Below are 27,237 nucleotides of genomic sequence, written 5' to 3'. Positions count from 1 at the left end.
ACTCTGTCTCACTGGGCTTTAGCTTCCCCCGCATGCCAGGGTGTAATGGTACCTCCCATTCATTCACGGGGCCAGCAGTACTGGTGAGCTGTATTGGAAAGTCTCCAGCAAAGGGGAAAGCCTTTTTAACAGGGCCAGGAGCAAGCACGTTATATCCTGCCATCGATTTTGCGACCACGGAGTGTCCATTTGCCAGGCGCACGTGCCAGAGAGGTGGGGCCGTATTTGGGGGGTTGGAAAATCCCACCGGCCCTGTCTTAAAGGCAATCACAGGGTGGCACCGTGGGGTCCTTTACCAGTCTTGGAGCCTCCCTCTGTGTCCTGCAGATTTCAAGGAGGATTTCCTCCTCACGGAGGGACATGTGCAGGAAGGAGCGTTGCAGTATTGCCGAATCTGCTGCCATATCGCAAATTCATCCTAGGCAGCAAGGTGCCCGTTGGGGGCCCTGTAAAGGGCTCACCCGGCCCCTTTCCTGGAGGCTGGGGGGAGAAGAGGGTTCGATGCACAAAGGCAGGGTGAGACTGATAAGAAGGAATGAGGGGTGAGAGGGTAAAGGGCAGGGTGGGGTGCTGGGCTGAGGGGCCGCTTCTGGTCCCATCCCTGGCATCCGCTCCCTGGGGAGCTGGAGGACCACATGCAGCACAGGGGCATAGATGGGTGGGCTATGGCCCACCCACTTTGGATCCAGGCCCGCACCGCTCTGGCTCTGCTCCTGCCCCTCTGCGCCAGGCACTCCAGCTGGGCCTGGAGAATGGAGTCAGAGGCTAACCTTGCTCCGCTGACCTAGCGTTCCTGCCAGGGAGCGGCGCTGGGGGCATGTAAGCCCCTGAGCCTGCTATGAGGTTATAGGAACTGAGCTGGGGCAAGCGCTGGCGCCCCAACCCCACTTGCTGCCAAGAGCAGCAGGCAGCCGGAACATGGCAAACCCCAGCGCCCCGACCCCACTCCCCGTTGGGAGCTCTGAGCAGCCAGAGAGGGGCAAGCCCCTGATCCCTGTCTCCTTGCCAGCTGGAGGGGGAGAGAGGTGGCCCCATCAGTGCCTGCTCACCAGAAGTCAGAGCCCGCCCACTTGTCCCATCCTGGCCACACCACTGACACAGTGCCTCAGTTTACCCCTGGGAGTGAGGACCCCCCTGCACAGAGAAGTTGCTGGCAGTAAGCAGTTATGGTAAAGAGCTGAGCCTGGTGCCAGGCTGTAACAGCAGGGGCCAGGCTGAGGCAGAGCTGTGTGGGCACTGCCGGGCGAGGAGTCCTGGGCGAGCTGTGGGAGGCCTTCAACATACCCCGGGTTTCCCATCAGCCAGGACCGGCCCCTCTGGCTGCTGGAGGAGGGGCCATTATGGACGCTTCAGTGAGTCCCATTCAGTCCTCCCCACTGCAGGACAATGTCTGTGACAAAGGGGAGAGCAGCCGGGCTTGGGAGAAGGTTTCACAGCTCTACCACCGCCCCCAGCTCAGAGCACTCAGCCGGTGGGTTGGTGGGGGCAGGGGACACAGCTGCTCACCAGCACCCTCTAAAGTTGGGCTCTCCTTTCCCTTGGCAGGTTGCTTATTAACTGAAGAGAACTTCTCTCTGAAATGTCCCAAACATAAGGTGAGTCCAGGCCCCCTCCCAGAATCTGTCCCTGCTCCTGGCTTCCCCGGCTCTGACAATGGTGTGTGTTCCCCTCCACTGCTCCCAGCAGGCTGAGGGGAGTGGGGGTGGCTGGGGCTCTGCAGGAAGAGCCCATCTCTTCTCTACTCGGGGCAGACAACGGCAGCCCCTCTGCCGCCCTCCCAGCCCAGGGGCTGAGCTCGTTACCTGCTCTGGAGGAGGAATGAAACCCAGGCCTCAGGGCTAGACGGCCTGCCTACCCAGCCGGGCCTCCCAGCTGCCTTTGCACCCCCCGGCTGTGTCACCCTTCTCTCCTGCTCCCAAATCACAGCTCCCTTTGAGGCATATTTATAGACCCTGCTCTGTCGGCCTCCAGCCCTGGCAACTCGTCCCAGACGTCTGTTCCCCTGCGGGGGAAACGCACCCCCCGACTTCCCTTCCAGCTCCTAGAGACAGTCGAGCCGCCTGCGGATTCCTGCTCCCCCGGCGGCCACAGCCGTTTGCTTACACTAGTGAGGCAGAGCACAGGCAGGCGCAGACCGGGAACAAAGTGAGGTTGAAGCGGGGGCCTTGGAGGGGAAGAGGTGGGGAAAGTCGCGGCAGCTGCCGGTCGCCCCTGCCACCTCCCCACAAAGCAAGGAGAAAGGCTTTGTCTTCCCTCAGGAACTTGCTTCCAAATGCTGGCCAGGGCCTGCTAATTGAATCGGCGCTAAAAGCGCTTCCTGCCTCCCCAGCGGCAGCGTGTGCACCTTACTGCAGGCAAGCAGAGGCGAGGGCCGGGCTGCGCAGCCCGGCTCCGGATTGGGAACATGCCCACAGTTCGGGGTTTGAGTGTTGAGCGGGGGGAGGGTGATTGGGCCAGGCCCAGCTGTCGTTTGTAATCCAGTCGGGTCATCACCAGCTGGCTGCTGAGGGGGGGAAAATGTACAGATGGATCTGGTAGCTGCTCTGAGCACCCGTGTGCCTTGCTGATGCCCAGGGACCCCAGGGGAATGTACGGCACCCTGTGGACGCATGGCTCCCGCCAGCAGATTTGGTAAGCTGAAGCGGCCTAGCTGAGGCTGAAGGGTCAAGCTAGGTAGGGCAGTTCTCTGGAGCAAAGAGGACCCTGCCCCAGCGCGGGCAGGGCAGGACAGCAGCCAGGGCGGGGGGGAAGAGAGGGGTACCTGTGTCCCTTTCTCTGAGGGATTGGAAGGGGAAGGGAGGTGATGGAGGAATGGCTTCCCACAAGCCAGCAGATGGCTAGCAGGGACCCGGAAGAGGGCAGGTTGCTGGGAGATGAGTGTTGCTGCCTCCCGGTGGTGGCTTCTCTCTCTGTGGTGCTGACTGGCTGCAGCGACAGGCCGGCAGCCTGACTGGAGCAGGCTGTCCTTTTGCTCCGTGCCCGCGTGGGTGAGCAGTGCCAGCCGCAGGGTGAGCCCAGGGAATCCTCCAGCTGTCAGCAGCCGCTCTGACTGCCTCTGCCTTGTGCCATCCTATTCCCCGCGTGGAATTCAAGCAGATTAACCATTGCACCATTGGAGAGCGCCCCCCCCCCCAAGCAGTGGGTTAACCCTTTCCCTGCCGACGCATTAACCCTTTCGCTTTCTTTTGCAGAGGCAACCGTTATAATCCATCTGCTGGGAAGTCGCCCCTCTGCCTGGCCCAGACCTCCGCAGAGGCTCCTTGGTGCTTGTCTACCAACTGCAAGATCCCCCAGAGAAAGGCAAGGACGAAAGTGGAGAATGTACCCCTCTGCGTCCATTCCCCCGTGCAACAGTGCTCCCCCAGGACGGGGGAACACCCGGAATTCAGGCCAGGTGGGAAGCCAGTTCCAAGTTCTACTTCTTCCCTTCTGCTCCCTCCCCCCACTCTCCCCAGAGCCATTCCGGATGGGCACGGAGATCCAGCTCCAGGGTCTTCTTGGAACTCTACCCAGAGCCATTCCAGGTGGGCACATAAAAGCAGTTCCACGTTTTTTCTCCTCCCCCCTCTGAACTCTACCCCGGAGCCAGTGGGCAAAGAAATCCAGTTCCAGGTTTTTCCTCCTCTCCCCTTTAGGACCTGTAACTGACACTGATAGTAACATCTTTTACCTGGGACAAGGCCCCAAGTAAATTCCGGCCTGGAACATTTTCAGCACCTCCCCCTGGAAGTGGATTCTGGGTCAGCCTGCTGCGGTGGGACTCCCTTGACCCGAGAACGAAGGCGGCACGTGGACGGTGGCTTCTCTGACCTGGCTCCAGACGATGCAAATAACAAAACCCACAGCAAACACAGACTGTGTTTCAGAACTACATTAGCTGCACAGGGGTGGGGTGGGGGTGGGGCGGGAGAGGGTGGGGGGAGGGTACAGTGTAAAAGGGTTACTGACTATGTTGTCTTACCCTGGAACAGCTGGACTATGAGAGCTTTCCAGTCCTCCATATCTCACTCTGATCTGATCTGAGATGTTGCCTTCAGCAAACCTCATGGTGTCTGTCTGTATATATGTGCTCGACATGAGAAAAAAAATGGCCTGATATTTGAAACAACACTTTGCTCTTTTGGTTCTGTTTTTCATTTGCAGCCCCGGTTCCCTGCCGCAATGTGGACAGGTGGGTGGGGGTGACTGGCACAGGCTGGGGGTGGAAGTTGGTGTGTGCCCGGGGAGGCGGAAATGCTGTTTTGGTCCTAGCCTGCCTTTGGGAGTTCCTGCTGCAGCCGTCGCTTTGTACCACACAGGGCTGTGTGGGCCTGGAAGATGGGCTGAGTTTCTGGCACGGAAACGGGAGTTTGAGATCGTTCCCCTCATGAGCCAACCTACGACTCCCTGCATTGGCTCTGAGCTTTCAGCTTTGCTCTCCTGCCCCCTCTGGACTGGACTTGTGTCCTGGTGTGTGCTGCTCTAGGAGGAACACTATACGCACCCGCAGCAGCTCAGGCAGGGAGTGACAAGCAATACTGATCCATTAGACCAGCCCGGACCCTGCCCCGGCTGCCGGCTTCAGCGTCCCGGTGCGCCATTCGTCCCTCCGTACCCAATGCTGCCCGCTGCTGCTGTGCCATGCAAGAGTCCGAATCCCGCACCTGCCTTCCAGGTGCGCTGCTGAGCTTTGACGGCTGCTCGTTCCCTGCTGCTTGGGCTATCTATGAATGCACCATGGTGACCCCATGGTCATGACCACAGAGTGACCAAGGTGCTTGGCTGGTGGCTGGGTTCTAAGGAGCAGCCATGGATTTGGGTGCCAGCCCTAGTCACCCCAGGGAGCCAACCGAACTCTCCCTCTCCACAGGGGCCTCCTACGCCCACCCAGCCCCCTGGGTCACGGTCCCATCTCCGGTGTGCTGTAAACCGGACTTCCAAGCCCCAGCGTTTTTCACACCAGCGAGGGCAGTGGCTCCCGTCCAGCTACCAGCCTTCTGCACCTCCTCTGTGTGGCTCCTCAGAGGCCCCTTGTGCTCCATGCTGGCAGGAGGCCAGGTAGGAGAAGGGGGCTGCCCCCTCGCACGCTGTGGTGAGCTGGCAGCCACCACAGGGAGCAGAAAGCTCAGCGAGCAGCTGTCACTTGAGCCGGCCCAAACAATTGCTCGCTGCACCCCCCCCCCCATCTCCCCTGCCCCCCTCTCCCGCTTGAACATGCGTCTGCAGCACCCTCTCTCCTTGCTGGAGCTGGAAGCAGTTCTAGCTTTGCTCCCGTCCTTTTGCATAACTGGTGAGTCTTGAACTCACATGAGCCCCACCAGGCGACCTTCCCGCACCTCTCGTTAGAGCAGGGAGCAGCCAGCACACGCCAGCAACCATCTAGAGCTGGAAGAACTTACCAGCCCCTTGCCCTATGCCACTGGCATGCAGGCGCCCCGTGTCTTTGGGGCCCCAGCATTGCTGGTTGCAGAGACATTTGGGTAACCGCGACCTGGTCCCTCTCCCACTTAGCTGAGTTGCTTCGTGACGTCGCAGCCCTTTCTTTGTGCTGTCCGATGCCCTTGTGGGAACGCTGCCTCCATCCTGGAGACTGGAGGGATCGTGAATGGACCAGGCTGAACACGATGGAAACAGCCCACTAGTGCAGGCTTAGACCTGCCCTGCTGCTGGGCATGCTGGCCCAGTGACACCAGTTAGATGACCGACGGACAGTTTCTAAACTCAGATCCATGATGAACAGCAATACAGAGTGACAAACCAGAGCCGCACACACACACACACAGTTTAAAGGGCGAATTAGCGGAGGCAATTTTGGTTGGCATTTGGCCGGATCTGTCCTTAATGAAGATTTGCCATGATAACATACACCAGAAAGAATGAGCCCATCTGAAAATGAATTACAGTAGAACCTCAGCGTAAGGAACACCAGCGTTACGGACTGAGCAACCAACCACGCATCCCATTTAGAACCGGATCTATGCAATCAGGCAGCGGCAGAGACAAAATCCAAGCAAGGCAACTCCAGTACAGTGCTCTGTAAACTACTTTAAAAAGGGTGAGGGGAGCAGCATTTTTCTTCTGCATAGTGGTTTCAAGGCTGTAGGAAGTCAGTGTTCAGTTGTAAACTTTTGCTAGAACAACCATAATGTTTTGTTTAGCAGTGCACACATGTCAGCGTTACGAACAGCCTCCAATCCCGAGTTGTCTGTAACACTGAGGTTCTACTGTACATTTGTGTGACTTGTAGAGGCTTAAAATTCTCACATGGGTTGGATGTGAGCAGTGATTCCCGTCCTCTCCTGCCCAGCTGACCCGCGACAGCCTGATCTGTTGTTGCATTGCAGCCAGTCAAAGAACCTGGACCTCCCCCCCGCCAGGGCTGTGCCCAAGCAAAACCAGTTTCCCATTGTAACCTGTCTGTTGGTAGTACTGTGCGCTCGTCACCACCGCCTCGCTTTGCTAGTCATCTCACCACCTCGCCCTCAATGTTTGCTGGCCAAGAAATGTCTGTTGTTTCAGAAGCTTGCCTCGGACCATGAGAAAAAAAACTATCTGCGTCCTTGGCACCATTGCCTGAAATCCTGGCTGTTTTTAGTGGCATCTTGTACATATGACTGTAAAATGGTAAATCGTGTGTATTATATATTGCCTCATTATATAGTGTATATATATGTATACATATACATATATATAATATATATGACGACTGTAAATGTTAAGACTAGTGTACTTAGTATATTGCTTCACACTGAAGATTGTGTGTAACAAGCTGTTTCTAAAAGATGTTTATTTTCCTTAAGAGTTAAAAAAAAAAAAAAACCAGGTCATTGCATTCAGAACGTCAATAAAGATACAACAATTGTTTTGGAAGTATGTGGCCGTCTCGTCGTAGCCTGTGTTTCTCCTGGTGACCCCTTCCCCTCCCCCAGCAAGCAGCTGAGGAATAGAACAAAGGTTGCAACAATGACATTAGTTCTAAGAGTGCATCCTCTGCGTGTGCGCGCGTGCATGCGCTCACACACACACACACACACACACACAGGTAACGAAAGCAAATACCTCTCCTCTCCTTTGGCCCCCACCTCAGGGGCATTGCCATAACAGTGCAGCCCCCGTTGTCAGGGAGACGGGGAGCCTGGCCAGCCAGAGGGGCACGGATCTTGCTCACCCAGCAATCTCATAGACTCATAGGCTTTAAGGTCAGAAGGGACCATTATGATCATCTAGTCCGACCCCCTGCACAGTGCCGGCCACAGAATCTCACCCACCCCTCTTAGAATAATCCTCTCACCTAGATCTCAGCTACTGAAGTCTTCAAATGCTTTGAAGGCCCCAAGATGCAGAGAATCCTCCAGCTGTGATCTGTGCCCCATGCTACAGAGGAAGGCGAAAAACCTCCAGGGCCTCTGCCAATCTACCCTGGAGGAAAATTCCTTCCCGACCCCAATCAGCTAAACCCTGAGCATGTGGGCAAGACTCACCAGCCAGACACCCAGAAAGTTCTCTATAGTAACTCCTATCATCCCTCCATTGACCTATTTCCCACTGATAATGAATGGTCAATTAGTTACCAAGATCCTGTTATCTCATCAAACCATCCCCTTATCATAGAACTGGAAGAGACACCAGAAGGTCATCAAGTCCAGCCCCCCTGGGGCTCTGATTACTGGTCTGCTTCCTTCAAGGTATCTCATCTCTTTCTGCCCCTCAAGCCAAAGCTCCCTGCTGGCCTCCCATACGCGATTGCTGACGCCTCCTGGGACCTTGTCAACATCCCCAAAACTCAGCCTGGCACCTGGCCTGCCCACATCATCTCCCCAGCGCCGCTGGGGCCCCTTGTTTTAGATCCCTTAGCTTCTGGGCGCAAGTCTGCCCAGGCGCAGGGTCCCTGCAGGTCTCCTCTTGCCAACACTGGCAGCCGTCTGCCCCTGGGCCACTAGCGCATGTAGATACTGCCCCGCCCTAGCACCCCCATCCTTGCCTAGGGGAGCCCCAAGATGCCCCATGTGCTTCCTTCAGGGCCCCCCCCCCCCACCTGCCACTATGAATGTGTATGGCCTAATGGCTGGGGGAGAGGGGGAACCAGCCAGCCATGCTATGCCCCAGCCTCCAGCCACATCCCTTCCCAACAGCGGCACCACCACGTCCCGGGCACCGTTGCTGACCCCCCACCCAGCTGCCAGGTGGTGTGTTGATCCCCCCCCACCCCGGTGGTGGCATGTTGAGCCCCCCCCCCCCCACGGTGGTGGCGTGGCCTGTGACAGGCCCACGCAAGGCTGACGTGCCGCGGGCTGGGGCCTGCCATGAGCTAGGCTGGTGATGCTGTGGGCGCAGCACCAAGCGAGGTGCCAGGCTGCAGGCTCAGCAGTCACCCCTCCCCCCATACACATTGCCTGGGGGTGACTGGCCCCCAGATGCCCTGCTGCTGCCCTGGAGAGGGGCAAGGGTATGAGGCCAGGTAGCACACAGAGCCAGGTGGCTTGGGGGAGTGATAGCTGGGGGCCCCTGACAGCCTTAGGGGCATGGCGGGGAGTCCCTGTTGCGCTTGGGCCCTCCACTGTCCTGGGTACTGCACAGACACAGGCCCTGCCACTGACGGGGGGGGAGCCAGCTGGTATCTGTCCCCTCCCTCCCCGCCCCCCCAAGCACCAACCCAGCAGTGGCACCGCGTGCTGGGAGCTGAGTGCATGGGGCAGACACCTGCCTACAGCGGCCTGAGGGATATGTAAGGCCCCCGGCCCATTGGCAGGGACTGTGCCAGGCAGCCAAGTGCTCGGTGTTTGGCTTCGCCGGCAGGGCCCACACCTGTGGCTCCACTTTTCTCGCTGGGTAGCAGCAGGGAGCCCCCTGCCCAGTCTCTGGGGCCTGCCCAGCGCTGTGGGGCTGGGGCGAGGCAGGGGCTGAGCCAGTACCAAGGCAGTCGATCGGCTGCTGCCACCACCCTAGGCCAGCGATGCTCCGGCGGTGATGCAAGCTAACAGGCGTCCCGCCCTCCCCTGCGGCGTGCAGGGTGCAGCAGATGAACTGTCTGGGCCCTGTTAGCTGTACCCGGCCCCCAGCCCGCTGGAGGAGCATCCCCTAACTCGGCCTTGGCCACAGCCACCCTAAACAGCTCACATCAGGGGCTGAGGCAGGGACCGAATCCAGCCGCTGCCAAACGCCTGCTCTCCCCCGGGTCTTTGCTCAGCCCTGTGCCTGCCGTGCCCAGCTGGTGTTTGCATGCCCCAGTGCAGCGCTGCCAGGCCGTGCCTACGCCCTCGGCTGAAACCAGGCCCTGTGCTGAGGTGCAGTTGTAGCTGGATGAGCCTTCACGCCGTGGGACTGGGCTCAGCCCCTCCGGCTAGCTGCCCTGTGTGATGCTGGGGGAGAGGAGGGCATGATGCGTGGCTCAGAGAGGCTCACAGCAGGCTGTGGGGGAAGGGAACAATAGAACCAGCCAAGCAAGGCAGGAGCCAAAATGTCCCGGCTTAGCTCGGTAGGGATGAGTCTGAGGCTCAGTGGTAGTGTCTGTGGCAGGGAGCCAGGGTGTCTCACCCTCCCCCGGCAGCCCACCTGTCCTGATGGCAGCCCGGGCAGCGGAAGAAGGGCTAGCGTGCCCCTTCCCAGCCCTGCTGAGGGTGATACAGCCTGGCTCCGCTTAGCCCTGCCCTGACACAGACACGATGTTCCTCTCCTGCTCCCACTGCTCCGCCTGTGCACCATACGCCCCATGCTCCCAGTGCGGCACCTTCCCAGGCTGGGTGCTGATGGCCTAAGGGGTGCAACAGCCCACAGCAAAGGGGCCTGCCCTGAGCACCCCCTCCCCCCCCCCCCACTTCCAGGACTCTGCTTAGGGGCAGCTCAGTGCTGACACCTGGGCCTCTGCCCATCACAACCCTGCTCCCACCCATCCAGGAGGAGTCGTGCCCTCAGCCAGCCCCAGCCTCCCCCGTGCGACACACCCGCCTGTGAATCACCTGGTGCCCCAGTGATCCAGCACGTCCGTCTAACCCTGCACCAGGGAAACAGGCCCTGGGAGGGAGTGATACCCTACAGGTCATGCTGCCAGGCAGCGGCTGTCAGGAACAGCACCCAGGAGTCCTGGCCTCCGTCCTCCTCCCATCTGGATGGGACCCTGGTGACTCTACTTACCGTCCGTGTGCCTGGGGATGGGAGCCAGGGGCAGGCTCCAGGGACACGGTGCCAAACATGCTACACACCCACCCGCGCGGGGCAGCAGGGACAGGCAGAATTTTGCAGAATGTCCCCCCCTTTCTGCAACAAGCGGGACCCTGTTGGCACTTGGGACGTGACACGCGCTCTCCAGCCTGCCAGGCACCCAGAGCCCTGCGGGACTGACGCCTTGATTTCCACGACCACGTGAACAAGCCACGTGCTCCAGCACTAGTGTCGGGCACCAGGGGGACAGCCTGCTGAGTCCTCAGCACAGGGGCTTCCTTCAGGCTCCATGCCACAGCCCCTGCTTCTCAGGAGAGGCCCAAGCCAGCTGCTCCTTGTGCCCAGGCTGGATCACAAAGCAGGGGGGAAGGGAGGCAGAGGCTCCCCTGAGATGCAGCAGCCATGGCTGGCCCCTGCTGACACAGGCTGGAGGGGATGAACCACCCCAGCTGGGCGCAATAACACCGCCACCCCCGCGTGGGCCAGGCCAGGCCGTGCACTATGAGCCTCCCAAGTTGGGGTGTCAGGTACAGCGCCCCCCAGCCAGCACAGGCACGGTTATAAATAAGCAACTTTAATCATCTGTACAAAAAACTCTCCAACTATGAAAATAACCGGTAGAAAGGAAACGCCAGGGCGGGGCGGGGCGGCGAGGTACAGTACTGCGAGTCCTGGCACGTGGCCGCCCCCATGCCGGAGCAGGAGCACGCTGATGCCACGGCCCCCCCGCCGGGGGTGCTGCCCACCCCAGACCTCCCCCCCCAGCACTAACACTGAGCCCTTCTGCAAACACAGCCCCAGCCCTGTGGGTAGCACGCCAGACCAAGCCGACATGGAGCCCGGGGCTCTGTGCCCGGCCCCACCCCTGCGATCGCTCTCCCCCAGGATCACCGAAGGCTGCCCCCACCTCCACCCGGCTCTTCTTTTTCCCTGAAGCCCCTTGAGCTGGTGCCCAGGGCTCTGCCAGCTGCTGATGCAGGGAGTCAGGGGCCTTCCAACAGGGAAGTGAGGGCGAAGGCCGGGGCATCAGCCCAGAACTGGCTGTCTGGAGGAGGCACGGGAGAAGGCTGGAGAAATGGACCAATACTGCAAAGCAGAGAAGGTGCCACTAGAGGTCCCAGTGCCCACCCTCAGTGGCTGGGGGCATGGAGGGAAGGGCAGTGGGGCGGAGGAGCGGAGGGCAAGGGCAGGAGAAGAGCACACCCAGGCCTGTGCCGGTCCCATGGCCCATAAGACCGTAACAACAAGGGCCTGGCTGTCCCCCAGCACCAGTGGCTCCGAGGGCGAGTGCTCAGCAGGCTGCAGAGCCTGGGCCACAGAGCGCCTGGCAGTCCCCACATGCTGGGGGCGAACTTCTAGCTGGGGCCAGTTGGACCCCACAGTGCGTGTGTGCAGGAGGCCAGGTTTCAGCAGTAGGCTTAGGAGCAAGGGCACCCCCAGCCAATGTCCCAGCCCCCATGCTCAGCCCCCAGAGCCTGCTTCGCGCCACCCCCGTAACGCTCTGCCTGCAACACCGCTCCACAGCCAGCACCCCCAGGCTAGCAAAGGGTACTACACCCATGGGGAAACTGAGGCACAGGGTCAGCGAAGTGATTTGCCCAGGGTCAGCGAAGAGAGTCCAGGCTCCCAGCGCCCTTGCCCCGGCCCCCAGTGGTAATGACAAGCCCTCCTGGCAATGAAGCAAGGAGACACGTTGGCCATGACACAGCCGCTCAGAGGGAGCAGCGGAGGCCGGGCCCAGCAGAGCAGCGGCCTTCCCGCCCCCGCGGTCCATGGCTCTCCGGCCGCGACGCTATCCAGTGGTGACCGTGGTGCCGCTGCCCAGTTTGATGATCATCTGCTGGCAGTCGTGAAGCGTCCGTTTGTCGCCCAGCTTCTCCAGGGTGCGGGCGGCCTCGGACAACATGCCTACGCGCTGGCCGGGCGCGGAGAGGAAGCTGGGCGGGAGGTAGCAGCAAGCCAGCAGCAGGGCCTCGGCATGTTCCCGCGGCGTGGGGTGGCTCTCCGGCTCGCCGGCTGCAAAAGCCAAGACAGGGTCCAGCCTGTTCAGCACTGGCTGCCAGCGCCGACAGAGGGGTCCAGGTGACGGAGGGGCAAGGCAGGGCCACAATCAGATGCCCATTGCTTGTGGCACAGACGGACGGGGGGGGGGACTGGTCCTTTGCAGGCATTCCAGCCCAGGCTACCCTCTACCCCCGGCAGGCCAACAGCCACGCTAGCACCGGCCCTGCCGGCCACACACTGCGGAGCCTGTTGCTCCGTACACCCCGGATTGGCCTCTGGCTGGTCCCCCTCAGCCCTGTACCAAGTAGGCTGAAGGGTGGGGTGAACCGGGCCCATCTGCTGCCCCAGGCTAGGTGTGTTGGCATCATGTTGCATGTCATGAGCTGGTGCCGGGTCTCAGCCTCTCTCCTAAGGGGTGGCCATAGAGCCCCTCGGCCAGCTCTGGTTGGCCAGCTCTGAGAGGCCCGGGACAGACAGGGCCATGGGGGCTGAATCCTCCTCCCAACATCGGGGCAGGAACAAGGCACTTGCCGCAGTCCCTGCTCGCCCAGCAGAGCCCCGCAGGTTGGTGGGCAGAAGGCAAACTGGGCTCGCTACCCCCAGGCCGCCCCCTCACCTGCTTTGTTGGCTTGAGCCCCTCTCCTGCGCAGGCTGCGGTCCAGCAGCTGGTGGGTCCTGGTGGGGCTGGCTCTGGCCATCAGCCTGGCGGTGGCTTCATGCAGGAACACCTGTGGACCAGCCCCCAGTGAGAGTCAGCCCCCAGATACCCCAGCGCCAGGCCAGCCCCCAGGCAACGTCAGCACCCTGGGACTTCCACAGAGGGCCCGCCCCAAAGCATGGTGGGAAGCAGAGGCAGACGAGGCACAGAGCTGACCCTCCCCCAGAACCCCCGCCCCCCGGCTCACCCGGCGCATGGCTGGCCGGAAGGTCTGGGCCAGGCGCCGCAGGCTGCTGAGGTCCTGCTGGAAGCCCCGTAGCTCGAGGGCCGAGGCCTGGTAGACGCAGCTCAGCTGCTGGCTCACGTTCATCTGCTGCTGCCACAGGTTGGTGCGGGTCACCAGGAGCAGGTCGCACAGGAGCAGCTGAACTGCCTGGAGGGGAGGGGCACGGGTGAGAGGGACGGACGGACAGAGCCTGCAGGACAGACGCTCCCCAGGGCGGTGCCCACACAGACACCACAGAGCGCAGGGGCGACCCAGGGAGATTGGGCCCGGCCCTCCCCACCTCTCCCGCCGCGGTGCCATGCAGCAGGTCTGCCCATCGGGGTCCCAGCTTGCCACGCTGACAGGCGAGGGCCGGTGCGCTGGAGGGCTTCTCCCCGGGAACTGCCAGGCGGGTGCTTGACGCCGGGCCCCGGCCCTCGTGCCCCGGCCCCTTGCTGCGGGCTGGTGCTGGAAGTTGGCCCAGCTGGGCTGCACTGCAGAGGCATTGCACACTCCTTCTCACACATGCAATGCAACTACAATGCACCGCAGCTGCGGCCACCACGCGGCGCCCGCCGCCACGTCCCTGCCAGCCGAGGCCTGCGTCCGGCGGGCCAGGCCCGGGGCCATCTGGGGGCACGACCCAAGCGAGTCAGATGGTTCCACGGCATTCGGCACCGCTCCCTGCTTCCTGCAGCGCCGTGCGTCGCCCAGCGGCGGCTGCCTGGCACGCGGGAGAGAGTCCAGAGACACAGCTGAGAGCAGCGAGCACTCACAGCGACTCACCCGCCCCCTCCCAGGCCAACCCGCCCGGGGACTCACCTTGTCCAGGGTGCTGGTGGCGGGCGAGCTGAGACCCAGACTGTCCCGCAGGGAGCCGCTGGCTTTCTCGCACTGGCCCAGGCTGGCCTGGCTGCTGTCCTGCTTTCCCAGCAGGGCTCGCACGGCCTTGAAGGAGTGCAGCGCCGCCCTGGGCAGGGGCCTCCTACGTGAGCAGAGGGGGAGAGGGTCACGCTGGTGCCCAGCCCTGGCCCTTGCTGCCCCCTCTCTCAGCCCCACCTCCAAATCTGTCTCCCTGGGATGCAATGCCCCCCGCCCGCCCGCTCTGGTGAGCATATGACACTGTGTCACGCCTCCCCCGCCTGGTCCCCAGGGGGTGCCAGCAGCGGACACCCCGTCCCCATCCCTGCAGACACTCACTCCGACACCTGCAGGGCTCTGGGCATGGTCTCCACCAGCGGGTACAGCCGCTCAGCCGCCTCGTCGTCCCCCTGCAGCCAGTGAATCGCCACGGCAACGATGGACGCCCACCACCTGGCCACAGGGTCGCTGCCTGCAAATGGGGGACATGGGACCGGTGGCACCAGCCAGCAGATCACAGCGAGGAACCGACAGCCGCCTGCCCCTTCCCATCACCCCCTTGCCTTGCACAGTCCCCCCCGCACCCCAATCCCAGGCCAGTAATTCTCACAGCTCCCCCAGGTCACCGCGCTCAGCTTAACCTGGACACCCCAGGTGCCGCGTGCTCCCGTCAGAGCCCCAATGGCAGCATCCGCCCAGCCTCTCGGCGCCGGCCCCCCGCCCCATCTGCACTGATCCGCGATGGCCTCACCTGTGCCGGCCGCCATGTCGGAGCTGATGGAGAGGGTGCAGTTGGGGGCGTCGGCCGCGTCTGAGCATCCGTTGAGCAGCTGCAAGTACTCCAGGGCATCGGAGAACTCCCTGGGGCCGAGGGGGAGAGGAGCAGTTGGGGCGGCTGCCAGGAGAGTGAACCGTCCTGGGTCCTCACCCCCTTCCCAGGGACTCGGGGTGCATGGAGTGGTTGCTGCAGGCTGGCAGGAAGCCAGCAGCTGGATGTCTCTCTGCCCTGGGCCGCTACTGGTACTTACCCTTCTGTGTGGGTGGCCGGTGGGCTGGGCTCTGGCATGGCCACGGAGCACAGAGCCTTCTCCAGCAGGTGCTCACGGAACAGCTGGGTCACCTGAGCCAGGGGGTCCACTGGGAAGCACCGAGAGGGGTTTGTTAGCCGGGCTGGGGGGAGGGACAGACTCTTCCAGCTCGCCCTGCAAATCCCACAGGGACCAATCACCTCCCTTGCTGGGGGCATCCTAATAAGGGGCAGGGCAGGCTGGTCCCTGGCAAGGTGCCCAGCAACCCGGAAACCAAGGGTAAGGGCAGCAGCAGAGCTGCAAGGGAACCCAGAGCGACTACGGGGTGGGATCGAGGGGCATCCGCAGAGCTGAGCCTGGGAATGTGGGCGCAGTCCCTGCCTGCCTCTCCCTGGGGCTGTGCCCGCCCTGCACAGACAGCTGGGCAGTGAGACACGGGGTACCTGGGTTGCCGGTGGAGCTGTAGATGCTGTCCCTCGGGGTGCCCTTCACAGACCAGTCTCCATCGACGAAGAAGCGGTGGCCCACAGGGTGGCAGAGCCACTGCATGGCCGGGGGCACGGTGCCGCTGTGCGACAGGGACACCTGCCGGGCGCTGCACAGGAAGGGACGCTGCAGGGGCAGAGACACGGGTCAGCCCCTCTGGGCGAGATGGGGACAAGCGCAGCCCTGGGGGCAGCCAGACAGGATGGTGCTGTCTGGGCAGAGCACCATGGCCAGAGCTGGCATCCAGTTCAGGGCTGGTCCGAGGCAGCAGGGAGGTTGGGAGGAAAGATGCCCAGCTATGGACCCCTCCTCGCAGGGGGTGCCAGGCTCGATGGGCCCCAGCCACCCCAAACAGTAAGAGGGTTCCTGATTGTGGGGAATGCTGCCTGTAGCGCCCCATCCTGGAGCAGCCCTGGGAGGGTGGGGCATGGAGGAGCCCCGCCTACACTGGGCCAACCCCGCCCCCCAGCCATACTCACCGCCAGGAAGTGGACGCACCGGTGAAGGCTGGTCTTCACGCGAAGCGCCGCGGCCACGTAGATCTCGGCAAGCGTCGCCACGGAGACAGTGTCACCCGCGCACTCGGCCAGGTTGACAGCGCTCAGCGCCATGTTGATGCCAGAGAGGTGGCCCCCAACGTGCTTCCCTATGGGCGAGGAGATGGGGGACATCAGCCTAACATTGAGGGGTGTTCCCTCCTCACCAGGCCCCCCACGCTCATTCCTGCTGAGGGCCACGGGCCCTGAGGCCGCCTCACTCCTACAGGACTCAGGTCACCTACGGAGTTAGCCGGAGGAATCACAGATTCATAGAATCCTAGAACTGGAAGGGAACTCGAGAGTCCAGTCCCCTGTATTCACGGGAGTTTATTCCAGTGTTTAACCACCCTGACAGGTAGGAAGTTTTTCCTAATGTCCAACCTAAACAACCCTTGCTGCAGTTTAAGCCCATTGCTTCTTGTCCTGTCCTCAGAGGTTAAGAAGAATATTTTTTCTCCCTCCTCCTTGTAACACCTTTTCAGGTATTTGAAAGCTGTTATCATGTCCCCTCTCAGTCTTCTCTTTTCCAAACTAAACAAACCCAGTTCTTTCAGTCATCCCTCGCCGGTCATGTTTTCTAGACCTTGAATTATTGTGTTGCACTTCTCTGGACCTTCTTCAGTTTGTCCACATCTTTCTTGAAAGGTGGTGCACACAATATTCCAGTTGAGGCCTAATCGGCGCAGAGTAGAGCGGAAGAATGACTTCTCATGTTTTGCTCACAATACACCGGTTAAAGCTTCCCAGAATGTTTGCTTTTTTTTGCAAGTGTCACACTGCTGACTCATATTTAGTCACTATAGTGGCCCACTATGTCCCCTAGATCGCTTTCTGTAGGACTCCTTCCTAGACAGTCATTTCCCATTCTGTATGTGTGAGACTGATTGTTCCTTCCTAAGTGGAGCACTTTGCATTTGTCCTGATTGAATTTCATCCTATTTACCTCAGACCATTTCTCTGGTTTGTCCAGATCATTTTGAATGATGACCAATGTTCCCTCTCAGTTTTTCCATCCATGTGTGGAATAAATTTTGTTATGTGCACCAAGGTATGTGCAGGTGTGCACCACCAAAAGAAACACACACTGTTGGCTGTGGGCGCTCAGCTGGGCAGCACCTTAATCTCTCCTGGGCAGCCACCCGAACGCTTATCTTACAGGGAACACTGATGATGACCCTATCCTCCAAAGCACTTGCAACTCTTCCCAGCTTGGTATCGTCTGCAAACTTTATAATCGTACTGTCTATGACATCATCCAAATAATTGATGAAGATATTGCACAGAACTGGTCCCAAAACTGATCCCTGAAGACTGGATCAAATGTCAGAAAAAAAACCTCTTTCAAAAGCCCCCTTATTCCTTGTGGAACGAGGAATACAGGGGCTTCTGAAAGAGTGTGTCTGCTCTTCCGCAAAAAAAGTGGAAGAGCAAATGCGTTCCTTGGATGCTGAACAGTTCTTCCAGGATAACCTGTGTAGTGTAGCCGTACCCTAAGAGCAGTTATCCAACCAATATATGTACCCACCTTTCAGTAGCCCCATCTACTTTGTATTTCCCTAGTTTATTAATAAGAAAGTAATGCAAGACTGTATCAAATACTTTACTAAAGTCTAGATTAGGTATACAAGGGAGTAGTCAGCTACTCACATTCCCCCCACTTAGTGTCTCTGTATCAGAGGCAGCAGGGGAAGAAGCAGGAGCCAATGCTGGGGAGAGCTGGTTTAAAAGCTAGTTCCTTCCCAGCATCATCTCTGGATTTCTGCCTGAGCTCCTTGCTGCTGCCTCTATCAGAGGCAGCAGCAGGGGGGAGGGAGGAGCTGCTGCCATGAAGCAACCCCTGTCCACAGGGGGTCCCAACTCCCCGCTCGGCCCTCCCCGTGGACAGGGGCTGCTGCTGGCTGGGCAGGCAGCCTGGCTCAGTCCCTGCTTGCACCAGTCTGGGACCAAACCCTGCTGCGGCTCTGCAATTTAAAACACAGTAGGAGCCGGGGGGCAGGCTGCCCAGCTCTTATTACCTTTTAAACTGCAGAGCCGCAGTGGGGTTTGGTCCTGGACCCCGGCACGAGCCAGGACTGAGCCAACTGTCTATCAACTAATTGAGTAGTCGATAAAAATTCTATCAACTACTCGATTAGTTAAAAACCCGCTTCTTAACATCCCTAGTCTACAGATAGCACATCTACCACTTCCCCCTTATTCACAAGGCTTGTTATTCTATCAAAGAAAGCGATCACATCGGTTTGTTCTTTACAAATCCATGCTGACTGTTACTTATCACCTTATTATCTTCCAGATGTTTGAAGATGAATTCCTTATTTGCTGCATTATCTTTCCTGGCACAGAAGTTAAACTGACTGGTCTGTGGTTTCCTGGGTTGTTCTTATTTCCCTTTTTATAGGTGGGCACTAGATTTGCCCTTTCCCAGTCTTCTGGACTTCCGTGACTTTTCAAAGATGGTAGCTAATGGCTCAGATACCCCCTCAGCCAGCTCTTTGTGTATTCTGGGATGCATTTCATCAGGCCCTGATGACCTGAAGACATCTAACTTTTCTAAGTAATTTTTAATTTGTTCTTTTCCTAGCTTACGTTTCTGAACCTAGCCCATTTTTCACTGGCATTCACTAGGTTAGGCACCCAATTGCCACCAATCTTGGTGAAAACCAATAAAAGGAAGTCATTCAGCACCTCTGCCATTTCCACATTTTTTATTATTGCTCTTCCTCCTTTATTCAGCAATGGGGAAGGTGGGCAGCACCTGGCCTCTCCCCTCTCCCTCCTGCACAGCGCCGGCTGCAAAAGCAGAAGAGAGTGGGGGTCTGTGGATCGGGGCTGAGAGGCACAGACAGAGCTAAGTGGGAGGCTGGCACAGCATCGGATCAGGGACTGACCAACCCGCTATCCAGCCCCAATCTCTCCTTCCCATATCCAGCTGCGATGGGGGAATCCAATCCCTGTATTCTGCCCCTCAGGGGCATCCAGTCCCCATATCCTGCCCTCCTCTGGCCTAACTCCAGTAATCACCCCCCCATCAAGGCCCGCGGGTGCCCCCTACCGGTCATGTGCAGCTGGTGCAGCTTGTGGTAGACCAGGGCAGCGTCACGGGCGCTCTTGCGCACGTCAGCCTTCAGCTCGCGGTCTCGCCGGAAGCCTCCGGCTCGCCCAGCCAGCCAGCGCCCCACCCACAGGCGTTGCAGCAGGTGGCGGATCAGGTTCCACATGAGGCTGCAGGTCAGGTCGAAGTTGGAGGTGGGGAGCGGGCGGCCCAGGGCCTTCAGGGCCGTCCACAGGTGCTGGGAGGCCTGGGCGAAGTCCCCCTGCCAGCACGGAGAAGATGCAGGGTGTCAAGACCCTGCTTGCGGGGTGGGGAGTCCCACTGCTGAGTATCAGGCCTCTGCCAGGGCAGGGCTTTCCCTGGGAAGTTGGGAGCTGGGCAGGGCTGGTGGGGAGGGCCAAGGAAGTATGCCAAGTGGGCAGAGAGGGGCGGGGCCTGGCAGGAATTGGGGGTGGGGCTGTGCCAGGTAGGAGCTGGGCCCCCCCAGGCAGATGCACACGACTCTGGGTTGGGACCCGCCCGCGGCCCCTTACCCAGGGCTCCGCCAGCAGCTGTATTCCTTACCCGCGCCAGGTCCAGGTCCGCCTGCTTGCGGTGCCTCCAGAAGAGGACGGACGACTCCGAGTAGGGGCGGGTGACCGGCTCGCCGTAGATGAAGAGCCGGACGAAGGCTCCCAGCACGACGAGCACATTGAGCCCCCAGAAGATCAGAGTGGGCCAGCTCGAGGCCTCGTCTGGGCAGGGGGCGCAGAGAGACGGAGGCCAGGGACAGTGTTAGCACCACATCACAGCCCCCGAGCTCCCGCCCCACCGGCACCCGGAGGGCCCCCCGTGCTACGGAGCAGGGGCTGTGGGACCACATGGGGCCACAGACCACACACAGCCCTCCCCCCAGCTGCTCCTGCCACAGCCCTGGACAAGCAGCAGAATCCCGCCCCCCACAGCCCTCCAGCCTGGCCCCGATAACCCCAAACCCCAGCTACCCTCCTCCCTGGCCCCCGTCACCCCAACCCCCAGCTACCCTCCAGCCTGGGCCCCATTGGCCCAACCAGCCCCCCAACCCCTGGCTACCGTCCAGCCCTCCGCCCATCACCCCAGTTACCTAGCCCCCTGCTATGCTATGGCCTGACCCCAGGGAGCTCTGGCCCTGATCACCCCCTGCAGCACTAAATCTCTTGCCCCAGGGGCTGTTCTGTGCCGATCCCAGCACTTACCTCCGGCATCCGGCTGGCCCATTATGTTCCTGCCGAGGCTGGGGGAGCCCCTGCTCTCTGGGGCGCCCTCGGGGCTGGCGCCTCTCAGCAGGGAGGCCAGGGGGTTGAAGGAGAGGCAGAGGAAGACGAAGGCGCAGAGCGCCATGCGCGAGCGATCCAGCATGCCCAGGCTGCCAGGGGACAGCAGCTGCTGCTCCTTTTTCCCCTGCAAGCCAAGCAGAGAGGCAGGCGTGAGTCCTTGCTGCCACAGCGGGTCTCCTCTAGCTCAGCAGGAGGGGAACCCCCCGGGAGCGCACCAGGCCAGCTGGCAGGCAGGGGCCAGACCAGCTAGGGGGAAAAGGACCCATGTCACTGGCCAGTCATCAACATGGAGCTGTGACGTAGGCCAAGGGATCTGATGCCAGGGCTGCTCCTTTTGGAAAGCCAGATCATGCTGGGAAGGAGGAGAGCTTTGAGCTCAGGGCTGCAAGCCAGGCCTCTTTTCCCAGCGTTGCACGCGACGTGGGCAGGTCACAGCCCCGGTCTGTGCCTCAGTTTCCCCTTCGAGAGCAGGCTGCCACTTCCCCACCTCCCCAGGAGAGCAGAGGCGGCGCAGGGCCGGGAAGGTGAAAGGCACTCAGCTATGACTAGGGGACTGGGACTGCGCAGATCTGTCATCCCCCAGCTCAGGCCAAACTGGGCCCCAAAGACCCTGGTGACAGCCCAGAGCCTCCACGCCTGCTGGGTGGGTGACAGAACAGGCCCAGGGACTGTCATCACGGAGCATGGCTAGAGCTCGCCTTGGGTCAGGTGTCGGACCCCACCCCGTCCCTAGCGCCATGTGGGCACTTGCCAGCCCCGGGCTCCAGGCTGGGGTCCCACCAGAACCATCTCCTGCCCCACCCAACGCCCCTCATCACCTTGGTCTCCTCGAACAGTGGGCTCTCGGGCTCCGAGTCGCTGCTGTTGCTGCTGCCGCAGCTCAGCGAGAAGGGGCTGCTGTGGGAGGGGGAGCCCACGTCCGAGGGCGGGGGCGTCAGCATGTCCATCATCTCCGGCTTCGTCTCCTCCATGGGCACGTCCGGCTTCCCGCTGCATGTGGCCACCAGGTCCTTCAGGGACTCTGGAAGCAGAAGGGCATGAGACCAGGCTGCCACTTACGGCTCCCCTAGGCTGACCGGCAGCAGGCAGGCCCCATGGCTTTGGAGAGCTCGCGCCACCCTGAAATAGGCCAGGGCTGCTGGGGTATTCCTGACCCCGAGCTGGGCAGCACCAGCCCCTCAGAGCCAGTGCCCCTCCACGACTCCTCTGCCTGCCCTGCCCCCAGCACCTCCCCACTGTCCCACAGTGCCCTGCCACAGCCCCACAGTGCCTCTACGACTCCTCTGCCTAGCCCACTCCAATGCCCCCCACTACCTCACTACCCCCCACTGCCCAACTCGCCCCAGTGCCCCTCTACCTCACAGTACCCCCCACCGCCTCACGGTGCCCCCCATGGCCCATCTGCCCAGCCCACCTCACTGGCCCCCCCACTGCCCTACAGCATCCCCCCACTACCCTTCTGTCTGCCCCACCCCATTGTCCCCCACTGTCCCCTCCTCTACAGTGTCACCACATGTCATCTCTCCCCAACACCTCCAACCTGCTGCTGGAGTCCTGGGCCTCTGCTGGGGCCAGACCGAGACCCACCAAACTCACTTCACTTGCGGCATAACCCGGGATCAACTTCCAAGTCCTTCGAAGGGACTTAACTAACACCCACCCCAGCTCCCGCCAGGAGAGCCTCCCTGCACTCACTGTTGCTCTGAGCGGCCATCCTGAGGGTCAGGTTCTCCTGCTTCAGCTTCTGGTTGCTCTGCCGCAGGAAGCGGATGTAGTCGATCGTCTTCCGCAGAATGGCCGACTTGTTCAGCTGCCCGAGAGGGACGAGGCCTTTCAGGCACAGCCTACCCCTCCCTCCCCCCCCAGTCAGCCCTCCTCTGGACGCAGCCAACCCCGGAGAGAAGGTCTAGATCAGCCCCTGGCAACGGCAACTGGGTGCCATCCTGGGGGGGAGCAAATGCCCCTTGAGAGCAACAGGGTGGCAGAGCAAAACCCACCAGGCCATGCCAGTGTCATGGGAATGCAGCATGGCTGCCGGAGCTGGGCAGGGCAGGGCCTACAGTCCCTCAGCCCCTTCCCCAGCGTCCGCCCGCCCAGCTCTGCCACTGCCCCTCACTCCTGGCCTGCAGTGCGGCCCAGCACCCGCAGGGCAGGGGAACCCGAGCGCTTGCCTCTGGGACAGACACCCCCACCCTGCTGCGACAGGACCCATGAGCCCCCCGTTTCCAGGCCCCCGGGTACCTTGGCCTCCGAGCCCACCACCAGGTCCTTGAGCTCCATGATCCTGTCGTTGATGGAGGAGCGGTAGCGCTTCTCGATGGCGTTGTGCGCCGTCCGCTTCTCGCCCTTGTTCTGCACCACGGCCGGCTTCCCGCTGGCCGCCAGCCGGTTAATGGGCAGCTTGTCGGTATCCACCATCAGCGGCACGGTGGCCAGGATGGTGCCGCCGCTCACCAGGGCCTGCAAGAGAGCCGGGCGTTGGGACTGGCCCGCGCCAGCAGCCTGCCCCACCTCCCAGTGGCCAGGCGCCTCCCTGCCCCCCCCAGGCAGCTCCGCCCAGTTCTGTCAGCACCCCGCACTCCTGACGCATCGCAGCCATCCCGCCCTGGGCTCCAGCCCCACACCAGCTCTGCGGCTGCCCCGTCCCAAAAGGCAGCCCCTGCCAATGACCCCCGCTCTGCTGCTGCCTCCTATCCAAGCCCCTGGCACTGTCCCCCGCTCTGCTGCCCCCTATCCCAACCCCCACACCCTAGCAATCCAGCACCGCCCCCCCCGCTTTGCTACCCCCTATCCAGCCCCCACGCCCTACCAATCCAGCACTGCCCCCCCACTCTGCTGCCCCCTATCCAGCCCCCACGCCCTGCCAATCCAGCACTGCCCCCCCCCGCTCTGCTGCTCCCTATCCAGCACTGCCCTCCCGCTCTGCTACCCCCTATCCCAGCCCCTGCCAATCCAGCACTGCCCCCCCGCTCTGCTACCCCCTATCCCAGCCCCTGCCAATCCAGCACCCCCCCCGCTCCCGCTGCTCTGTTTCCCCCAGCAATCCAGTACTACCCGCCCCCTCTGCTGCCCCCATCCCAGCCCCCACCTCCTGCCAATCCAGCACCACCCCTCCCCTGCTGCCCCTATCCCAGCCCCAGCCCCTGCCATCCAGCACCACCATCCCCCTCTGCTGCCCCTATCCCAGCCCCCATCCCAACCCGCCAGTTGCAATGGGCTGAGGTACCACAGCGGGGTGACGTGCCAGGAGCCATGCAGCCTCAGGCCCCGGCACAGAGTGAGAATGTGGGAGCAAAGCCCTCACCCGGGAATCAGGAGCCCAGGGTTTGGTTCCAGCTCCCCCCGAGTGTCTCTGACTCCGGGCCTGAGGCCAAACTGCAAATCCAGCCCTGGAGGTGGAGACATGGACTCATGAGGGGGGGTTTCACCTACCGGGACCTGCAGCGGTGCAGACTGGACGGCCGCCGTGGTGGCCAGCGACGTGTGGGTGGAGGTCTTTGCCCCGGAGACAGCCGTCAGGAACAGGGACTCGGCCTTGATGAAGTGGGGCTGCAGCAGGACCTGTGGGGCGGGCAGGGGGTTAGCTCTGGAGCCTCGCACCCCAGCTGGGGGAGCAGCGCCTGGATTTCCCGCTACCTGACCATGCTCCTGGCTCCAGCTTACCGGGACTTGCTGGATCTGGGAGGAGACGGTGTGGGTGGTGCCCATGGCGGCTGTAGCCAGCAGCTGCTGGGCTGAGATGTTCTGGACTTGACCCTGCAGGGTGACGGGCTGGATCTGCGGAGGGGAGTGAGGGAGGCTGGGCGGGGATGGGGCAGCCCCTCCGGGCTGTATTGCTGAGGGCAGGAAGGAGAGCAAATTAGATACAGTATGGAGCCTGCTCCCCACACTCCAGGGCCCAGCCCACCTGTGGTCCTGCAGCAGCCACAGAACCTCAACCACCCATCCCGCCCCTCACTCTGCCCCATCACCAGCCAGTCTGAAAACAGACCACGCCTCCCTCCCCTTTGGCCCTTTCCCCACTGCACAGACCCCCACCCCTGCAGGGATACCCCCTTCAGGGCCTTTTTACTGGATCTGCACTCTTCTGCTGGCTGACCCTGCAGCAGCACGGTTGCCAATATTATAGGCCCTACGTAAACACTGGTCCCCACTTCTTTTTTCTCTTCCAAACACAACCAAAACCCCCTGCTTAGCGAGTAAGTAGCAATTAGGCATTTCAATGCATGTTTTCAAAGCCCCGAAAAGACACTCCCCACCCAGGGCAGGAAAAAAAATTGGAAGCCAAAATATTTAAGTCTAAATTCCTTTCAATGGACCCCCTGCAGCAGTAGCTGTCAGCTTGCACCGGGGGACAACGCCTTTTCTACAGACACTGATCCCACACCAGCCCTGCCCCTTCAGGGCCAGTTCTGAGTCCCACTGGGTGCCCACCAGAGAAATCCACAACTCTGGTGGGAGCTCAGGGGGCCCGGCACCGTCTCCAGGGGCGCTCCGCCCATCCCGCGCCTTACCAGTGAAGCCGTGCTGACTCTGGTAGCCTGCCAAGGACTGTGGGGTGAACTGGCCGTGGGACGCCGGGGCGAAGCTCTGGACTGCCATCACCCCCTGCGGCGGCTGGGGCGGAGCCCGGGGCTGGCCGGCAGACAGTCCCATGGGCTCCTCCTTGACGCCCGGCGGAGACACCTTCCGGCTTGGCTGCGGTTGCGGTGAGAAGCTCTGCAGCGGCGGAGGTGCCTGGAACATGCTCACGGGAGTGGCGGGAGGCGCCTGGCTGGGCCCCAGGTAGCCGTCGAGGGGGCCGGGAGTGGACGGCAGCCCCCCGGGCAGGCTGGCCTCGGGCATCGGGGTGGCGGGTGCGCCGAACGGAGCGTCAAACAGGCCTGGGAACTCATTGTCCTGCGTGTTAATGAGCTGGAGCATGTCTGGAAAACACCCCACGCCGGCCCAGCAGTGAGAGGGGGGCCCGCCTGCCAGAGCGCCGAATTCTACCTGCGCCGAACACAGGGCTGGCTGGCAGGCAGGGGGCCCACGCTCTGCAGTGTGAGGACTGTGCCAATGCAACCAGACCCAGCTCAGCCATTACACGGCCGGGGGGGAGACGCTGGTGGAAGCCAGGCATCCAGGCCCGCTACCCCACCTCAGGGCTGGCACAGAGGACCTGCCTCCCCCCTGCTGGACCCGGGGCCTCGCGCTGAATCTGGCCTTCGCGTCAGCCGTGGGGTTCGTTATGTGGGCACCTCTAGGAACCGGGAGGAAGCCCCAAACTCTATTCAGACTGGGAGGGGCACCGCCCCCTACATCCCAGGCAGCGACCAGGAGCCAAAGGCTGCATCTTCCTGCGCATGCTCAGTGTTCCCATTTGCACCCTCCTGCCCACGGGTTGCCAGCGTCGAGAGGGCGCCGTGTGGCCAGCTGGGCAAGCCAGTGGCTCCACTGCGGGCAGAACAGGGCGAGGTAAGACACGCAGCCCCCGCGGGCCGGCCCTCTGCATTCAACGGCTGCAGGCTGCCTTGGGCCTCCGGCACCTTTGCTTCAAAGCTCCCTCCATCCCAGCCTGCCTCAGGGGGGCCCAGTCCCCAGTGCTAGTGTGCAGAGGCGAAGTGCAGAGGCGAAGTGCAGAGGCTCTTCAAGTGTCTCCTAATGGGCAGCTCTAGGGTCGGCTGCCCAAGCCCCCCCCATTTCAGCGCCCCACACAGGGCTGGGGGAGGAATTTGAGGAGGTAAAAGAGCAGCCCCGTACGGCAGACTGGACCAGAAGCCTTCAGCCTCCCTGGGTCTCTAGCCAAGCCCTGTACAAGCTGCCCACGTAGGGTACGCCCTGGCCCACGGGAGTCGTGTACCATCCGTGGCCTGTCAGCTGTGGGTGTGATAACAGCATCAGCCAGCAGGGGGGGCCCGAAGACCAGGAGAGCGAGGAATGTGCAAGAGAGAGAGGATCTAAAATCTCACCCCTTCTCTTAGGGCTGTTCCACGCCCAGCCAAGCCCCACGGGCCCGATCCTGCAGCCCTTCCTCACCTGGGCTGCTCCCCTGGCTTCACAGGAGAGCAACTCAGTAAGGGAGCTGGGCCCAGGTGCTTTCCCATCGCAGCCTGACAGGGAACACCTACGAGTGAGCGGCAAGAAAACAAGGGACGGAGCAGGGGCTGCAGGGCCCCGGCCCATGGTGGCTGCAGATGGGGAAGGGCTATGAGGGTGGCACAGAGCCAATGAAGGCCCATTGCGGTGAGGGGCTGTACGTACACATGCCAAGAGACAGAGCTCTGCTGTCCAGTTCCCCCAGAGCTTACAACCCAGATGGACAATGCAGCGGGAAGAAGAAAAGCAGGATTATTCCAGCCCCACTGTACAGAGGGGAAACTGAGGCACAGAGCAATTAAGTGACTTGACCAAGGTCTTGGGGTGCACACAGCAAAGGAGGGACTTGAACCCAGGTCTCTTGTGTGGTAGCCTGATCACTATCACTGTCCCTCGCCTGCTGACATGGAAGGAAATCTCCAGTTTGAAAGCAGCACGGTTTTCTGCTACCTACACCCCTGCCTGGGTTTTTCTTCAGGGTTCCAGAGACCTTTTTTGACCAACTGTACTAAAAAACTCACCTCCCCCCCCACACCCGACTCCATTCTGCCCCTTGTTGTGGATTTCTCTGGTGTAAAGTCAGCTCTTACCCAATGTCCTGATGACAGCAACACTGGAGCAAATCACTAAGGATGCATCTACACAGCACCCTACACTCCAAATAAGATACGCAAATTGCGCTATACAAATTGCGAATCTTATTTCAATCGAACAAGCTATTTTGAAATTGTGCACGTCTATGCAGCACCAAATTTCGAAATAACGTAGATTCTCTCCACCGGGATATTCGCATGGCACCAACATTAGCATTGTTTCGGCATCAGGCTAAAGCCA

The 27,237-nt window shown here is 61.1% G+C and overlaps 2 protein-coding genes across 6 annotated transcripts in view; one reads left to right on the top strand and one right to left on the bottom strand.

Moving 5' to 3' along the window:
- RAI1 (retinoic acid induced 1) overlaps positions 1-4,108 on the top strand; it is a 162,452-nt gene extending 158,344 nt beyond the window's left edge. For 2 of the 4 annotated variants that reach the window (XM_075899745.1, XM_075899744.1), the window contains 2 exons: positions 1,546-1,595; positions 3,192-4,108. In XM_075899745.1, the coding sequence (XP_075755860.1) occupies positions 1,546-1,595; positions 3,192-3,206 (65 nt within the window). In that variant the 3' untranslated portion in view covers positions 3,207-4,108. The remainder of the gene's footprint in view (positions 1-1,545; positions 1,596-3,191) is intronic. The other 2 variants (XR_012896197.1, XR_012896196.1) reach the window with 2 other exon arrangements.
- A 3,395-nt stretch (positions 4,109-7,503) lies between these two features.
- Positions 7,504-27,237, bottom strand: part of SREBF1 (sterol regulatory element binding transcription factor 1) — a 30,199-nt gene continuing 10,465 nt past the window's right edge. For both annotated transcript variants that reach the window (XM_075899746.1, XM_075899747.1), the window contains exons 2-19: positions 24,840-25,250; positions 23,989-24,161; positions 23,758-23,886; positions 22,567-22,785; positions 22,021-22,135; positions 21,144-21,346; positions 20,245-20,449; positions 19,595-19,764; positions 19,031-19,292; positions 15,919-16,085; positions 15,397-15,565; positions 14,954-15,062; positions 14,677-14,786; positions 14,265-14,397; positions 13,887-14,049; positions 13,047-13,232; positions 12,758-12,869; positions 7,504-12,153 (exon numbers count right to left, since the gene is read on the bottom strand). In XM_075899746.1, coding sequence (XP_075755861.1) covers positions 11,930-12,153; positions 12,758-12,869; positions 13,047-13,232; positions 13,887-14,049; positions 14,265-14,397; positions 14,677-14,786; positions 14,954-15,062; positions 15,397-15,565; positions 15,919-16,085; positions 19,031-19,292; positions 19,595-19,764; positions 20,245-20,449; positions 21,144-21,346; positions 22,021-22,135; positions 22,567-22,785; positions 23,758-23,886; positions 23,989-24,161; positions 24,840-25,250 — 3,260 coding nt within the window. In that variant the 3' untranslated portion in view covers positions 7,504-11,929. The remainder of the gene's footprint in view (positions 12,154-12,757; positions 12,870-13,046; positions 13,233-13,886; positions 14,050-14,264; positions 14,398-14,676; positions 14,787-14,953; positions 15,063-15,396; positions 15,566-15,918; positions 16,086-19,030; positions 19,293-19,594; positions 19,765-20,244; positions 20,450-21,143; positions 21,347-22,020; positions 22,136-22,566; positions 22,786-23,757; positions 23,887-23,988; positions 24,162-24,839; positions 25,251-27,237) is intronic.

Source organism: Pelodiscus sinensis, chromosome 16 (genome assembly GCF_049634645.1).
Source record: "Pelodiscus sinensis isolate JC-2024 chromosome 16, ASM4963464v1, whole genome shotgun sequence".
NCBI lineage: Eukaryota > Metazoa > Chordata > Testudines > Trionychidae > Pelodiscus > Pelodiscus sinensis.
The sequence above is the reverse complement of the archived record's forward strand: the minus strand, read 5'-3'. Positions and strand labels throughout refer to the sequence as shown.